Source organism: Danio rerio, chromosome 10, assembly GCF_052040795.2.
Source record: "Danio rerio strain M-AB ecotype USA chromosome 10, GRCz13ab, whole genome shotgun sequence".
Classification (NCBI taxonomy): Eukaryota; Metazoa; Chordata; class Actinopteri; order Cypriniformes; family Danionidae; genus Danio; species Danio rerio.
The window spans coordinates 29,261,710-29,279,587 of NC_141030.1; the positions used below are offsets into that span (position 1 = coordinate 29,261,710).

Below are 17,878 nucleotides of genomic sequence, written 5' to 3' on the forward strand. Positions count from 1 at the left end.
TTCTAGAGGGCCATTGCCTTGCAGAGTTCCCCCCTAATGACAGTCTTGGAGGGCCATATCACACTCTGAAGGTCACCATGGCTGCCATATTGAAGCGTTGTTCCAAACTGAAGTGCTAAAAACTGGTCACTTCGAAGGGCTCTTCGGAATAAAGGATTTTGAAAAATAAAACTGATTTACACTTCGGGCCACATTTCTTTAAACAGGGAAGTTGTTATAATGCTTAGATGTATTGAATTAGGGACCAGACAGTGCAGAACAGAGACACTCTAGGTACAATTCTGGACACCCCGGTTTGGACCATTGTTTTCATGCTTAAGTCCTCTTCATGGGTGGATTTACTCTGTATGGAATGTAGCATATGGTTCCTTGTCAAGATTAAGGCCCAGATATACTTCAAATGAAATTGAAGAATGAACTGAAATGACATAATTTCAGACAAAATCCAGTTAAAACGAAGGCTGTGTTGAATACGTTGAAGCAGTTTGTAACAATAGACTGAACCTAACTGTTTTATGGTGTTTGTTTTGGCTCCTTATGGGTTGCATATAGGGAGGTTTGGCTCTTGTTTATTGCCACCCTTCGTAAAAAAAGATTGAAAATGCGTAAGAAATACCTTTACAGGATGATAGCGGGATAGAACTGTAAAATACGGGAGAATCCTGGGAAAAACTGGAGGCTTGACAGGTATGGCAAACATCAATACCCATGATCACTCTCAGATATATTCTAAAGACTCGGACACTAGACAAGTAGGCGTTGCGCCATGTCTTTTAAAGTTCGAAACTAGGAACTTACTCATTGTAAATTGGGAACTTATTGGAGAGGAATAGTTGAAATCATTCATGCTACCATAACTTTTTGGCCTCAAATGTAGAATGAAAAAAAATGTCAGGACCATTAGAGTGGACTTTTTAAAAAAGGGACCAATCAGGAAGGAGATTTCAAACTGCAAGTGCCAATCAGAAGCAAAGGAGTCAATATATTAATATTTTAATAAGACCCATTTATTGTGAAACTATAAGTCTTTTCAGCTTGTTAAACTGCTATAATATCTCAACCTCCCCAACCTGCATTATTTTCAGAAGATGAGCTCCTGTGTTTACAAATGACACCAAACTTCATTTAAAACAGTGCAAAGGTGTAGACAAAAAACAGACCACACACAAAGTTATTTGGATAAAACTGCAAATATAAATTAGGAAGATTTATTTAAGGTTAATAAGTATTTCCACAGTATGAACATACACAGTTTCAAAAAGGCAGAGGATAAAAGTATGGCATTTTTACAGTTTTCGTTTTTAAATACAGTCAATTTCACTAAAAGGAAACCATGGCTGAAGGTGCAGTGATTGTATTTCACATGGAAGGGCGTTTCTGGTGTTTAAAATACACTTGGAGTGAGTAACATGTCCAGCTTTATCTTTACCAGTGTACAAAATACCATAAAAATCAAATCTCATTCTTAGCAAGACAAAATCTGCTACATTTATCACTTAGCAGGGGTGCTTTGAGTTATAATGCCTTATTTATGTGCCTAAGCACACCAAAGCCCCTAGAGAAAGGATCATGGTTAGTTTGATATCCTTTCCGAAATAACGAGTTACATTATTGCAGTTCTTTCTTCACAATTCAAGTAGAATAATATTTCTCTGTGTGTTGGATGAACAGTGATCTTTAATACTGGGTTGCTGGTGACCTATGAAGAAAAGGGAACGAAGACAGCAAGCAGGGAACGGTTGAATATGTAAAGGAAACAGCATTAAACAGCTGGTCAAAACTAGCCGTGGCATTTCAAGGGAATGTTGACGTGCTCCACGAAAATCACCCCCTTTCTGGCGGGCACCTTGATGTAAAGCAAGATCCAAAAAACACATCAAAATGCAAATCAATTTGATGTCAAGACCTTGACGTCAATACATTGATGAAATTTCGACCACCAAAATAACGACACAAAAAATATGAAACTATATGAAATATGTTACTCATTTGAAGGCTTCAACTACAAATGTATGATTCTGTTTTTCTACATTGCATGTAAGCTACCTTGATGTTCAAACGACAACGTTTAAGCATTAAAAAACACATCAAAAATCGATTACAGGACTGTAATACCGGATGTGTTTTTTGACACCAATATTAGATCTCAATTTGACATCAAGGTAGTGGATTGACATCAAATGGATTTGCAATTTTGGCATGGGTGCCCTCCAGGTTGTAGCCATTACGAAGAACAATATACGAGGCATTAAGTCACAAATCCCTGAATAAAAAGGAAGATATGAAGCACGAGCAAACAAACTGACCACCATTTTGTGTTCCAACCAAAAACATCAGCTAAATGAACACGTAGCTGCCTGATGTCTGTCAGTATGAAGCCTCTATAAATACATGAGCTGTACAGTTGGCATCTTCGAATGTCCCTCAGCTTGATCTTGCATTGATATTTCAAGTGGCTTGAAACATCAAGAAGCTCTTCAGTTCTAGCTTTCTTTCAGTAGGATTGTCAGTGCATCACGTCCGTGAAAGCTCGGACTCAGTAAGCGTCTGCCTTATTCTGGCACAAGTCTAAAAATAACAGCATCACAGCTTGCATATTCCCTCTCCGCTCAGAAGATGTCACTGTTGCAGCTGTTTTTAAAATCGTCTCTTCGAACCCAAATAACCTCACAGTCCCTCTCCGAAGAAACACCCTCCACTGCGCATTGCTTTCTCAGAAGGGTCAGTTTCAAGGGGGCGTGGGATTTCTTCGATTTGTCCTCGGAGAGCCCGTTGAGACCCTTGTCTTCATCTCCTTCCACTGAAAGAGCCTCGAAGGACTCCTCCAGGCTTGGGTCAGAGGATGGGGCCCGGACGGACTGGCAGTACTCATCGTCATCACTGAGGATGTCCGTCTCTTTAACGTCGTCCTGGTTCTCGTAGATCTGAAGGTCAAACTGATCCTCCACCCAGCGGTCGGTGTCCCGGATGGGCTGCTGGGGTTTATGGAATGGGGGTTCTGTGGGGGTGATTGGTGATAGATCCTGGGATGAGTCGTCATCAAAAATAACACCTGTGTCTATGGTGATACGATTACGAATCAGCTTCCTTTGACCCAGGGTTCGAGATGGTGCTGAAACTGTGGATGAGTAGAAAGAACTGATGTGAATGCTAACTACAATTCGGTAGACAGTTTTGTCCTTTAGGAAAGAAAGCAGCAATATCTGATGGACACTAGGATTTTTTTTTTTTTGGTTGGTTGGGGGGGTTACATAATAATCAGCTCAGCCTAAAGACTGAGATAAAAACTGCGCAATTAATCATGTTAGAGACTGAAAGGCGAAGAGCCAAACGATGAGATAGTTTGAGGAATAAAGGGAAGTATTAAAGAGAAAAGTAATCCTACAGTTTGCATGAGACGTCGCAAACTTACCAGCTCTGTTCATGGTGGGTCGTGAACCCTTTAGCGCACAAAGCCGCTTCCCTCCAAAGGGAATATACTGCTGATTTGGAGGTAAACTTTCGGTCTTCATAAGCTGGCGCCGTTGTTTGTCCCTCAGGATGGAATGAACAGTCTTTAAGAAGTCTTTTTTACTCTCTGGAGAGCTAAAAAAAAAAAAGCATGTTTAAAATTTTTGCTCTAGAAGAGAATGGAATATACCCAAGTAATGGCCTCAAAAAAGTATTTGGACCCTTAAGCAATAAATGTGTGTATTATATAAGATCCTTGTGTTGGTGTGGGTTTCCTCTGGGTGCTCCGGTTTCCCCCACAAGTCCAAACACATGCACTATAGGTGAATTGAATTAGCTAAATTGGCCATATGTGTGAATGTGAGAGTGTATGGGTGTTTCCCGGTGTTGAGTTGTGGCTGGAAGGGCATCCGCTGCGTAAAACGTATGGTGGATAAATTGGCGGTTCATTCCGCTGTGGCAACCCCTGATTATTAAAGGGACTAAGCCGAAAAAAAATGAATGAATGAATATTATATAAGAAATGATGGCACAAGCACACTTTTCAAACATTTCACAAAAGTGACATTTAAGTTAAGAAAAGTTCCAGCAGCCTTTATTATTAGGTGCTACTTGGTTATTTTATTTGTTGTTTAACCCCCCTAATGTGAGGAACCCCCATCCTGAAATGTACAAGCTATGCATATACTAGTTCTTATACAGTATAAAGATGCATTTTTTGTGTAAACTTTCATTTGGAAACCAATAAGTTTCTGTTTTAGTTTCTAAGTTACATTATATTTGACACCACTTATTATAGTATTGTATTACTTATTAATTTTTAGACACTTACTATATATGTTTCATTTAATGTTTTATTAATAATTTCAATGTAATTTGATAGTTTTATTTACAATGCAGCCGACAGTGTGTTTCACTTTTTTTGTTTATTTTGTTTGTCTGTAAATTCGTTCATTTTCTTTTCAGCTTAGTCCCTTCATTTATCTGGGGTCGCCACAGCTGAATGAATCGCCAACCTGTCCAGCATATGTTGTACACAGCAGATGCCCTTCCAGCTGCAACCCATCACTGGGAAACACCCATACACACATACACTACAGACAATTTAGCTTACCCAATTCACTTATAGCGCATGTCTTTGGACTTGTGGGGGAAGCTGAAGCAACCAGAGGAAACCCATGCAAACACAGGGAGAACATGCAAACTCCAAACAGATATGCCAACTGACCCAGCTGGGACTTGAACCAGCGACCTTTTTGCTGTGAGACGACAGTGCGACCCACTGAGCCACTGTGTCGCCTCATTATTTTAATTAAACTTAATTAAATTAAATTTGAATTTGTGTATACCAATTTCTGTATTTTTTTCAAACTATTACAATATTATTTATTTTTTATTTATTGGTTTGTTTCTTTTTATACTTAAAGTTTATCATAAAATATTTGCTTATTTTATACTTATTTATATAAAATATTATTTTTCACTAAACTTATTTATTCATTTCAAACTAATGTTGTCAGAATGTCCAAATACAGTTTTGCTGATATTCTAGTTATATTTCTTAATCTTCATATCAAAGGCATATAAAAACAATAATGAAATGCATGAAAGTAGGTCTGAAACCTGAGGGATTCCTGTTTCTGCTTTGAAAATCCATTCACCCAAAACTTGAAAAAGAAGTGTTTTTGTAGTGCACAACATAAAGCTACAACATTACCCTCTGTGTATGCATGCATTATTTAGATGTGAATAAACCATAAGAAGATTTCTCTTAGTTTATGAACTTTTTGAAGCATCAAAATATGAGGTAAATGGACTTTCAGCTTTCCTTAATATAATTGAATGAACTCACATGTGAATGAGCATTTGACAAATTTAATTTCATCGCTTTCCTTATGTCAGGTCTGCAAAACTCACAGATAAGTTAATGCATGTGTCATTTACAAGCGCATCTCACCTGCAACAGATGTGGAAAGTCCTCTCAGGTCTCCCTTCAAATTCTGACCTCACGTGAACGATCTCACACATTGCAGAGCCCTCGGAATCTAAAACCAAACAAAGTCAGGTTAACTGTCAGCTAACAAAAGAACTGTGGGAAAGCATTTTCAGGATCAGTGCAGAGCTAATGAACCTCAGGGAAGACAAACCCTGGGACAGTGAACCAGAGTGCAGACCCCAAGATCCTGTAGGACAACTTTCGACCCCCCTCCATCAATAGGGAATAGCAACATTCTGGCAAGAGCACATTTAACAGCCAAAAGCAGTCTTATCGAGTGTCATCAGGGCTTTTATGATGTTAAATACATTATGCTCTTTCTTAAAGCATGAATAGAGCTGTAGGAAAAGAATTAGAACAGTACACCAATACTTACTAGGGAGGTTGCGAACTTGGAGGGCATCTGTAGAGATCATGTGTCTAAAACGAAATGGGTCTCTCTCATCAAGGGTTGACACTCTGTGAGGTCCACCCTGAGACAAAATAACACCAACAAATGGGTTTGTAAGAAATAAATGGCATTAACATTCTAATACAGTAGCATTGTTGGAATCACTTTAGGAATGATTTTGCTGTCTTTTTCAAACGGATAGATGGTAAATATTTTATCAGCTAATCAGAATACTTTAAAATGGCAGATGAGAAATATTGTAGTGAGTACTTGTAGTGTTGGTGTGGAATGACCTAGAGTTATAGTTTTTTGGGGGTGAACATAGGGGCTGCATAGGAATATTTCATCCAAAATATAAATCTTTGCTGTTAATGTACACACCCTCAGGCCATTCAACATGCAACGATGACTATAGGTACTTCTTTGAGAGACAAAAAAAACATATACAGGTAAAACTAAATTAATACAGTGGTTCCTGACAATACACTGAAGTTTCTAAAGCTATTATTACATCAAATCAGCAGCATCTTTAGGCTATACAAGAATTCGTGTATCAACAGGAGGCAAAGGTATTTATTTAGATTTCTTGAATAAGATTTTTTGACTCTATGGTCTGGTACACCCTAAAGACTGGTTTATACTTCTGCGTCGAGTGACCGGCGTGACCCACGGCGCAAGCCTTGCGCATAGCCGTGCATTTATACTTCTGTGCGCTGTTTGTGTTGCTCTGCAATAATACTTCTGAAACGCTAGCTGGCAGTAGGTTTTCATGTTCCTTTGTGTTGAGTTTCTTCGTGGGTATTTTGTTTTTTCTGAACGCTACAAGTAGCTAAAACTAGCTCATTTAGAGGCAGGAACTGGCGTACGTGCAACAACTTTATTTATAAGGTAAACCCGAAACAGAAGTTTCCATCTGGAGTTGCTTCATGGCACTCAACACAGTAAACACTCGCTTCATCTGACTCACGGCTCTCAGCACCGCCCATGCTCATCACCGGTTCTATAGTTATAGTTTTTTGGGGGTGAACATAGGGGTTGTATAGGAATATTTCAGCCAAAATCTAAATTTGCTGGTAATTTACACACCCTCAGGTCATTCAACATGCTAATTATGACTATAGGCACTTACTTTGAGAGTCAAAAACCATATACAGTCATAACAAAAAAAATGTTGTCACATTGTGACGTGTAGTTACATTTTTTAAGAGGTGCACGTCGGGGCCAGCCAAGGCGAGGGCTATGCGACCGCTTGACGCAGAAGTATTAATCAGTCGTAAGCCAATGGCAAACAACTAGCACCTCTAAACCCAACTGCGCTGTCACCTTGCTTTGGCTCTGATTTTGTTCTATCTGGATCAAAAAGCTGTCCCTGAATGGAATGGAACGTGTCATTGGAAACAAAAAATCAGACTCCTGCCTCTCGTGGTGCAGAAAGATGGAACCAGACATCAGACACCCCAATTCTCGTGATTTCCAGAATATTATCATTTGCTTGCGGGCATCAGGGATTTTCTATGTATTTCCCTATTGTTAGCTTGTTTATACGTCACGCACCCCTCTCCACCGCATCCCTCCTAGCTATTTAGATACGTCATGCACAATCCCCCATCCCTCTCCCACAATCTCTCGCAAATCATCTCTGTCTCCTCTGGAAATTAGTTTCCCCAACTTGGTATGTTTGAGACATGAGCCGATGCAAGCTCACATCACAGTTGGGTTTCGTCTGTGTTAGTTGTTTGGTTGTTGGTTGGTGTGTACAAGCCCTAAAAGTGCTGCTAACTTGAATTGTTTTCAATCAACCATGACCATGGTTTGATCTAAAAACTTCTGTAATTTTCTACTGCACAAAAAAATCATCTACATCTTGGATAGCCTGGGAGTGAGTAATTTTCAATAACCCTTTGATGCACAAGCTATCCAAAACCTCTCTAAACCACAATATGGTGTCTTAAATGTCCAATGTTAATTCCTTATGTTATTTTACTAATGGATGAATGATACTTTGTAAAATGTGTGAAAAAATGTATTTTCCAATTAATTATTTGTTAAAAATATTGTTTTTAATTTACACATATCATTATTACATTGATAAATCCTTGTCTTTGTATTTATACATCAATATAGATGACGAATATCAAAGACAAAGCAAAAAATGGAATAATGAATTAGTAATCTGTATCTTGCAAAGCACTAAGAACTCAGACGGGTCACTTAAGGTCTGTGTTGTGCATCAAAGGTTAAAATGTTTAATGATGGGCACTGGAAAAGGGAAGTAAGGTCAGAGACCCTTATTATAGATTTATAGGCAGGCGTTTTATATGCAGTATAAACACTAAATTGTGAGAGGCAACATCACAGACAACTGAAAGGTCACAGAGTTTTGTTGGCCATCCGAACTAAGCCGATGAGACAGCAGAAACAAATCAAGTACAAGAGAAGGGCATCCCTTTTTTACACTCGAAAATGGAGCCTTCAATAAAAAAGTAGAACTACACCTCTTAAAAGCGCTAGTCTGCAAGCACTTTAAGCTTGTGTGTCACATCTCTATTAATGAATAATGAAGAAAAGGGGGAAAGGCACTTACGATTTTTTTCTTTTGCTTGGAGCAGTCCTTACACACAAAAACAACCGCTGTTCTGAAAACTGAAGAAGAGAGAAAAAAAAAAAACATTCAAGCAACACACAAAACCACACAAGTCTAAACATTCACAATACAGATGCTTGCTTAGGGCTTTTTTTAGTTTAAAACGTGACCTGGTGAAATACAACTAACTTGAATGGCAAACTGACCCATTTTTTGCTATAAAATGTCTCAGCCAAAGGAAAAAAATTACTTTGAACGCATATAAATGCAACTTTAATGCCTTAAGAGCCATGAGACAAGGTGGTTCCTCTAATGCCATTGTGCCCAAAGACACAGCTGGCCTTTACTGATGTAGAAAACCATTACTGCAGGGAACAGGCTACTGAATAAGAGAACGCCATTCTATTTCGGGAAGAAACGCTTCTTGTGTACGCACCAAAGGCAGCCAGCTCTGGGTCTCTCTTCCCCTTCATCAAAGAGGACGGTGGGTTAATCCAGACCACTGTGTCATACAACAAGAGGTCGCCCATTGACAGATCAGCAACCTGCCGTCAAAGTAAACAGTCAATGTCAGTGTTAATTCAAAAGCATCAAGCAATATAGTTTAAAGATTGTGAATTTGAGACTAGCGTCATCATACCTCTTTCTTTTCTGAGCTCTGTTCACTGATGAGTTGGTCAAACACGGCTCCGTATTCCTCGTGAATCTTCTGCATCTCGTTTATGTGACTGGCCACTTTGTTCATGGCTTTCATCGCCACTATAAAAAGACAAAAGACTTAATGATCTGCAATTAAAGACAATTACATATCAAAGTCCAAAGCTGCAAAGCCCAGATGGGAATGGGCTAATTTTCTCAATTGTTTCCTTTAGATATTGCACAAGCAGTTTTTTGCTACTGAAGAAACTGTATATATATATATATATATATATATATTTTTTTTTTTTTTTTTTCCCACGAAGGGTTGGACTTAAATTGCACAGGGCTGCGGCTCTCCAGTAAGTAAGATTGACACACTTGTTTTAATGTTTTATTTTATTATGAGTTTTGCATTGAGGATTGCTGGAGAATTTCACACACGCTACGTTAATGAACTACAACTCCCAGCACGCAACTTGCACACACCAGTTCCTGATTCTTACTGATTACACACACAGTCAGAAGATCATTATGGACTGATTTAAAGAACTATAAATATAATAATATGGAAGCCAATGGCTACCAGTTTCCAACATACTTGAAATCATCAAGAATGTTAAAGTAGATGCTGAGTAAATTCAAATTTTTGGGTAAAGTAAACCTTTATGACAAAGGGGGGAAATTATCATCATTATTAAATTATTATTAGTGATCAATGATGAATAATTACATTATTAAATCATTTTAAATTATATTTATATCATTACAATTGTAATATTTTTTTTGATAAATTAAAAAGAACAGTTTTAGTTTACTTAATATGAATTTATTAAGCAGACACTTTTATTCAAAGCAATAGATGTAATTTAATAACAAATCACTCAAATTTTACAAAGGAAGTTATGGAACTCCCTGCCTTTTCACATTTACCAGGTGGACTTTTTTTTCTAATTTATAATCTCAGATAAAAACTTTTTTTGTTTAGGATAGCTTTTAATGATTTGCTGGTTTAATATTTTGTTGGTTGTTAGTTTCACTGCTTGTTTTTTATTATCTGCTTGCGCTTTACTGTAAGGTGTCCTTGAGTGCTTTGAAAGGCGCCTATAAGTATTATTATTATTACAATATTATTATTTAATTTGCCTTTACATATATTTGTTAAGCAGACACTGTATCCAAATCAATAAATATAATGTTTGAAAACAACAACAACAGCTAAAACAAAAACAGTTTACTGCAAAAATTCTATACTATTATTTATAGTAGCCTTAACTGAAAACCCACATGCAAATGATCATGTGTAAATGAACACAGTGTTTCAATAATAATAAAAAAAAACACAACATACAAATAAAAGAAATAACTGTAGTCTTTATCATATATAAAATTTGTTTTTTATAAGTTGGGCAACCCTACTAATGACCCAGTTATATTAATAGTGCAAAACAAACTATACTGTAGTTTACACTAAATGGTCTGAGTAAACTGGAAATAGACATATTTCAAAGAAGCAAGCGAAATCCAGTTTTTCATGACACAGTCTTTTTAAAACCTGCTAATCTTGCTCAGAATAGTAGAGATCTGAATAGATCCACCTACAGCCTACTGTCAATGTATGTGAATCTTCATATTTACCATCCAGGTGGTAGTGCTCCTCGCTGTCGGGGTCGGTGAGCGAGTAAAGCTCCCTCAGGAGCAGTGGGTATTTTAGGACTCTCTGAATGGGTTTGATCAGGTAGGACTCCAGCGTGGAGGAATGCTGCTGTCTGGGGTTCCTCTCAGCCAGAAATGCCTTAAACTCTGGGTCTGTTTTAGCTGCATCAAAGTGTGAAAAAGAAATTACGGGATGGCTCAGGAATTTCAAATCAGTTTAATACTTTTCTTCACTTAAATATACTGGTGATCAAGAGCTTCTTAGCTTTCTCAACAGCCTTTCATTTTGGGAAAGATTTATAGTTGAACAGTCTTAACCATAAAAATATCAGTCAGTCACTTTGTTGCCTTAGGAAATTACTTTTTTTTTCTTTTTCTAGCAGACCCTTAAAAATGAGCATCATCTTTCAGTAAATGGCTTTAGGGTGCATAATTTCTTTGTCAGAGAGTAAAAACACCCCCTCTAGCTTTAAATGAACTCTGAAAACTAGCTTTTGGCAGATGATAATGGTTCAGAAATAGAACAAAGAAAATGTAAATTTTCCAGTCACTGAACACTGAAATCACAACTAAAATACCTCAAGGAACCTAGCAGTGCTAATGATAGCACACCAGTCTCAGAGAGTGCAGTTCCATTACCTTTGGTAAGGACCTTGGGGACTTTTGTGTGACTGGCACAAAATGCACTGTAGATCTTAAAACGGTCCGCATAGTAGAGGAAAGATCCACCAAGAGAAAACAGAACTTTCTGAAGGTTTAATAAGAATGAATTAGAAAACACAGAAAGATAAGTATTATAAAAGTGCTAAATCAGTAGACAAAAATGAGTTTTTAAATTGATCAGCACCAAAACAGATTTAGCAATTCAGTGACTAAAATAAACCGTACCTTAAACTGATCGACTCTCTCCAGTTTGTCTAAATCTGGAACTAATCTGGTTCCATCCTCTAGAGTTTTCAGAAACTCCACTTGGAATTCCACCATCTCCGCCAAGTTTCCGAACAGCACGTCCAGCTACGAGTGTAGAAAAAAATAATCTTAGTGGATTTTTATGAATTAAACCTGCACCTATTTATTTAAGAAAAACTATGTAATACAAACATTTAGATTATTTCTTGATTAAAAATTCTAAAATAAAAGTATAGAGAAATATTGTGTCTGACCTCATCCTGGGTGAGGAAGCTCTCCTTCTGCAGTGGGTTCAGGTAGCGCTCTATTAAAATGTTCAGGTCCTGTGAAGAGACAGTGGAAAAGAGGCACAGTTTTTTTTATCCAGTAGTTTTAGTATTATTATAATTTTAGTAGCAAAGTATTATTGTTGTGTATGGAAATCAGGACTACACAATACTGAAAACAAACTGACACTGTAATATTTTTTCTGCGATATATAAAGTACTAAGTTGAATATTTATATATGTATATTGTAAGGTATAGTTATTGAGTGGTGTAAAGTAACAAATTACAAATAATCAAAGTGTAATTAAGTAGTTTCTCTCAAAAATTGTAATTTACTAAGTAGTTTTAAAAATGTGTACTTTTACTTTTCTTTGAGTGCATTTATAGTGCAGTAGTGCTACTTTTACTCCACTATTTTCCTTCAAAGGCAGTCCCTACTTTATTCTTTCTTGTCTATGGGGATTGTGTCTTGTGATTCCTGTCCAATTAAATTGCACATAGAAGGTAAATCACATCCTAATGGACTACATCAAGACATGGGTGATTTATAATTGGAGCAAATTGTTTAGAAGAATTAAAAGTGTCCGAGAAGATTTCCAAAATCTTTACACTCATTGACCCAGAGACTGTTTAGATCAGGGGAGCTCAATCCTGTTCCTGGAGATCTACCTTTCTGCAGATTTCAGTTGCTACCCATATCAAACCCACCTGCCTGTAATTATCACGTGGTGCTCAGGTCCTAATTAATTGGTTCAGGTGTGTTTGATATGGGTAGCAACTGAAATCTGCAGGAGGGTAGATCTCCAGTAACAGGATTGAGCACCCCTGGTTTAGATGCATGTCACTGATGTGTAAATAACGGATGTTTAATTTTTTATTGACCGAAATGGCCATAAACACCCGGCAGGCACAGGATGTCAACATAATGTCAGATTGACGTCAAATTAACCCTAACCACTTTTTTTCCAAATGTAAAATGGGTTGACATCAGAACCCAAGGTCAGGTCGATGTTAATGTTCAACGTCCAACCTAAAATCAACCAAAATTTCAAAGTTTAATGATGTTACAGCTTAAGGTTGTGTGGACGTTACCAATATGACGTTTATCAGATGTTGGATTTTGGTTGCCATACCTGATGAATAAAAGCCAGTATTTGACAACGATGACATTGGTTTAAGATGTTGGCTCCACATTGGATTTTGGACACTTTCTATCAAAGCCTAAATACTTAGACACTAGCTAGACATTGAATTTTGGTCACCTGACATCACAACCTAAATCTAACCTAATAACTTCTTTAGACATTGTGTGCCTGCTGGGAAATCACAACAGAATGTTACGTTTACACACATCCACAAAAAAAAAAAAAAAGTAAATTCATCAGCTTTTTACAACGCAATGCTCACTACTCTTGAGTACTTTTGAAGGGAATACTTTTTACTCATACTTTGAGTAATATTTACAACAGATACTTTTACTCTACTTGTACCACATTTTTAGGCAATAGTACTTTTACTTAAGTATGATTTTTTTTAGTACTCTTTCCACTACTGTAGTTATTTTATAGTAAATAAGTTTAAGTTATATAATATATAGTATATAATAAGTTGAATATTTTTCTTCGGAAGAATGCATTATTTTACAATGACTAGGATGATTTTGTAGAGTAGTGCATGTACATGAAATACAATAAACAAAATACGAGTACAGATAAATACAATAGAACAAAGATACACAATAAACCTTGCTTTATGTTTTTCTGGGGCGAAGTATTTCCAAAAGAAATTGAATATTAAACTGTAAAATAACATTTTACAGTAATCACTGCACAAGTAAAATACATATTATTTTCATTAAAGCTATAAACAGGACCATTTAATGAGCCTGAAAACTTTAAAATGGCTTGGGATGTTTAAAAAATGAGCAAATGACAAACTTTCATTCGGCTGTGGTTAAAGTTTGCAGCTACCACAAGTCACGTGTTCTAAAATGTGGTGCCTCGTTAATTATGATTCCTTCTCGACATCATAAATCATGAGATGTTGCATATTGCAGTGGTAATGTTGATATATTATGCAGCCCTGATGGACTGACAAAAAAGTTCAAACATAACATGGTAAATCAGAAACACAAGGCTTTGAAAAAACAGATGACACTAACCTTAACGTAGGTCCTCTCAGTGTCCACCAGCTCACTGATGACCTTGCGGAGTTTATCTGCGTCAGAGAGCTGGCGAGGGGTGAAGAGACCAGGCAGTGGAGAGATTGGGCTGGGCATGCAGGATGAAGATGAGGAAGAAGTGGAGGAAGATGAGGAACAGGAGACGGGACCCTCGTTGGAATTCATATCATGAAGGTTGCGGCAGAAGGCGGTCACCTGCTCTGTACTCTGTGGAGGGAAACAGATCGTTCAAATTAACTCTAGGACAAAGGACAAGATTTTAAAGAACTGACTTCAACATTCTCCGCATTTTTTTATGTGTGAACATTATAGAAAAGGGCTGTATCTGAAATCACCTTCTAAATAGTGCACTACACCGTGTCTCAAAAAAAACAACAACAACAACAACAAAAAAACGAGCAATAATATATCATACAAAAATAAAAGTAAGACTGGTTATCGTACTACAAGAATAAGAATGACTACATTTCGTACAGGAATAACAGCACAATCTGTGCATTAGCCTATTGCTTTTATTTACAGTACATTTCAATGATGTAAGGATGGCATAATGATGGCGCATTTATTTTTAGCTAGGCTTAAAGGCTAAAATAAAAATGGTGTTTCCCAATGAAGATAAGAGTTTGATCAAAGGTTTACAAGAACTAAAAACTGGAGAAAAGGTGGACTAGATTACTTGCTGGCAAATATTGATTGCACTTGATCAGTATGTCGTGTGGCGAGTGGTTGTCCATGCTCATACTGTTGAAAATATCACCACTGTCCAAGTCATGGTACTGAGCCAAAAAGCCACAGACCCATCGCACTGTTCAACAAATTGCACGGGAGTCAAGCAATTAATGACTCTGATATGTTAACGCTGCTTTGTTTCTGTGCCTGCTAATTTAGTTTGCAAGTAATAAAATTGTAGCGTTCTATCAATATTTGGGTTATTATTTAACAAGGTAATGCTGTGATATAATTCAGATGAGGTGGAAAACGTATACATATCATACAATTTCATCTATTTGCTAGATAATTAAAAAATACAATTCAAGTTTGAGATATTTCAACAAAATTCTGACAGAATTAATTTTGTTTGGATTTTTCAAGATGCTTTGATGGAGCAGGCATTTATTGTGCTGTCCTAAACCAAAGTGGATGTTCTAAAGTTCACTCAATCAATCCCACAATGCACTGTAAAAACGATTGTACAACCCATGTACACCCAACAACTGAGTGTTCCTATTCACTCACTAATTTTCATTCAATCTTTCAAAGGGACTATATTAGTGGACTAATGAATGAGGGTATCACGGTCAATTTTGGATAGATATCAGCAGACTTTCAAGTAATTCCAAACATGAGCTCAAACAGAAACACTGATGCACTAAAAATGAAAACAATATTTGTTCTAAAATTGACTCAAATCACCGTGATTGATATTTTCCGACAGGATAAAACTATCCTTTTGACAACACGAATAAATAATAATGTGCAAATAAATAAATAAATGAAATAAGTTTCCCACACAGGCTATAAAGTTTTTAATTGTAAAATTACAACTGTGAAAATGACTAAAATGTATTATGGATAACAGTGCAGTAGCTGGAAATATCACTTTACAATTAACAAAATCTAATCGTACATACATACATACATATATATATATATATATATATATATATATATATATATATATATATATATATATATATATATATATATATATATATATATATATATATACAGTATACACACACACACACACACACACACACACACACACACACACACACACACATATATATATATATATATATATATATATACATACATTTACCATGACGACTAAAAACCCCCTTAAAAATGTAATTCAGTGCAACAATAGTTTATTATTCAAAAATCTTGCCTGTTTTATTTAGCATATACTGTATATAATTAAATTCTGTTAAACATGTGCTATTATATTAAGAGAATCATAGTGCCAACCCAAAATGTAATTTTAAACCTTTAAAACTGCCAAAGATTCATGAAAGTGACATATCAGTAGAATTACAGTGGAATAAGCATTACTATATTTTTAGATAACTCCCTGGCAGATCTGGTAAATATTTTGCCAGGTTGTCTTGGGCACTAAAAGTTTACATTATAAATGAACAAACCCAATAAAATCAAAACTCACAAAGTGAAACCTTTACAACCTTTAATAAGTCTCGATCATATGAAAACACCAGCAGCAGGTAGGCACACACCAACACAGGTACTCTGAAAATTCAGGAGAAGCATTTCCAGTTCCAAACACATGCATTCAGCGAGTTTCTGGCTGAACTCTAAAAACAAGGCACATCATGCTTTATGGATGGCTGGATGACATGTAATTACAAGAGTCTTTGTGGTAATAACTTTAAGATGGTCTAGATCTGAGCTCTGAAAGGAACAGTTCGTCTCTTTGGGAAATCTGGCACTAGGAGGATTTTTCCATCAAGAAATGTGTCAACAAGTTTTCAGAAAGAACATTCTGCTCTAAGACAAGTTTATGTTGCCTTCCCACCCTTTCAAAAAATGCCTAAACACAGCCCTCCTAAATTAATGTAATAAAAAGACAGATTACACAACACACATTCATTTGCATCATCTAGCTTCCGAATACCTAAATAAAAACAATTAGCATCCATCTAAAAGGCACAAACCTGTCCAAAACAAACAGGTTTCAATCCAAAGATCTTCAAGCCCACATCTGAAGGTTTAAAGCAAGAGTTTTGGGGATCATCAGCGTGATGTTCAGGAGGAAGTGGAACAGATTCACTCAGACAGGAGGAGCAGAGGACAGATGGGGCTTCTAGCAGCATGAATTCCCCTCTGATAAACACACAGTGACGGACTGACAAAAAGCCTGCACACCATGACATGCCTTAACTGGCCTGGACAGCCTGTAGAGAGGTGGAGCAACGCAGGGAGGTAGAAATGCAGTGCTTTGGTGTTTTTTTTTCCAGGTTAAAGACAACATCTGTCCCATGTAGAAATCTGATTATGACTATATGCAAATGACATATATAACATACAAATTCATGTTTGGATTTTACATATAAAATATGTCATTCCAAAAGTTTGCCAAAATTGCCACTTGCATGTGTTTTTTTTTCCCAACCATTATAATTACAATGATGTACTGTACATGTAGGTTAAATATATTAGCTACAATTTCCGTTTGAGGTGGCATGTTGTGGATCACCAATGACAATTAATTATTGTTGTTCCTTGTACTGTAAAAAAACAGTACTGCACTTGTAATTTAAGCCTACAGGGCAAGTTTTCCAGCTGGTTTTGAAAGTAAGGTGTATCTTAAAAATGCATGACCTGAAACCTGATCTAAATCAACCTTCTGAGAAAAGACCTTTCAAAGATGATGAATTTCTGATTATGTGCTATAAAACCTTTTTGTGATATTTTACAAGTACAAAACGGTCTATTGTCTGTTGAACACTGAAGCATACTGAAGTACACCTTGCATAAAATTCACACAATTTGCTAAACCAATTGGAACCGTCTGTGAAATTTGTGTGGAAAAATTTTTCATCTTCACACAAATTTTTGATTAGGTGGATTTCTATTGAAACTACATCTCACCTGTTTCAAGTACACCAAGTACATCTTTTGCGGAGGGACTATCTTCTAGGCAGATCAATGTTTGCTTATGTGATGCCTTTTTTGTCATTTGTTTTTAGGCTACAAATGTAATGTAAATGTAAGGATGATTTGCATGTAATTTGTGGAAGTGTGTAAACGTAACATTTTGTAGTGCATTTAATTATTGCCCAGCAGGCA

At 36.6% G+C, this 17,878-nt stretch overlaps 1 protein-coding gene across 5 annotated transcripts in view; it reads right to left on the bottom strand.

The window, feature by feature from the left end:
• Positions 1-1,174: 1,174 nt before the first annotated feature.
• tiam1a (TIAM Rac1 associated GEF 1a) overlaps positions 1,175-17,878 on the bottom strand; it is a 112,113-nt gene continuing 95,409 nt past the window's right edge. For all 5 annotated transcript variants that reach the window (XM_087270571.1, XM_087270574.1, XM_087270573.1 and 2 more), the window contains 12 exons: positions 14,051-14,278; positions 11,877-11,945; positions 11,602-11,727; positions 11,353-11,461; positions 10,696-10,875; positions 9,062-9,180; positions 8,858-8,966; positions 8,422-8,480; positions 5,823-5,919; positions 5,408-5,495; positions 3,413-3,585; positions 1,175-3,118 (listed from right to left, as the gene is read on the bottom strand). In XM_087270571.1, coding sequence (XP_087126697.1) covers positions 2,610-3,118; positions 3,413-3,585; positions 5,408-5,495; positions 5,823-5,919; positions 8,422-8,480; positions 8,858-8,966; positions 9,062-9,180; positions 10,696-10,875; positions 11,353-11,461; positions 11,602-11,727; positions 11,877-11,945; positions 14,051-14,278 — 1,866 coding nt within the window. In that variant the 3' untranslated portion in view covers positions 1,175-2,609. The remainder of the gene's footprint in view (positions 3,119-3,412; positions 3,586-5,407; positions 5,496-5,822; positions 5,920-8,421; positions 8,481-8,857; positions 8,967-9,061; positions 9,181-10,695; positions 10,876-11,352; positions 11,462-11,601; positions 11,728-11,876; positions 11,946-14,050; positions 14,279-17,878) is intronic.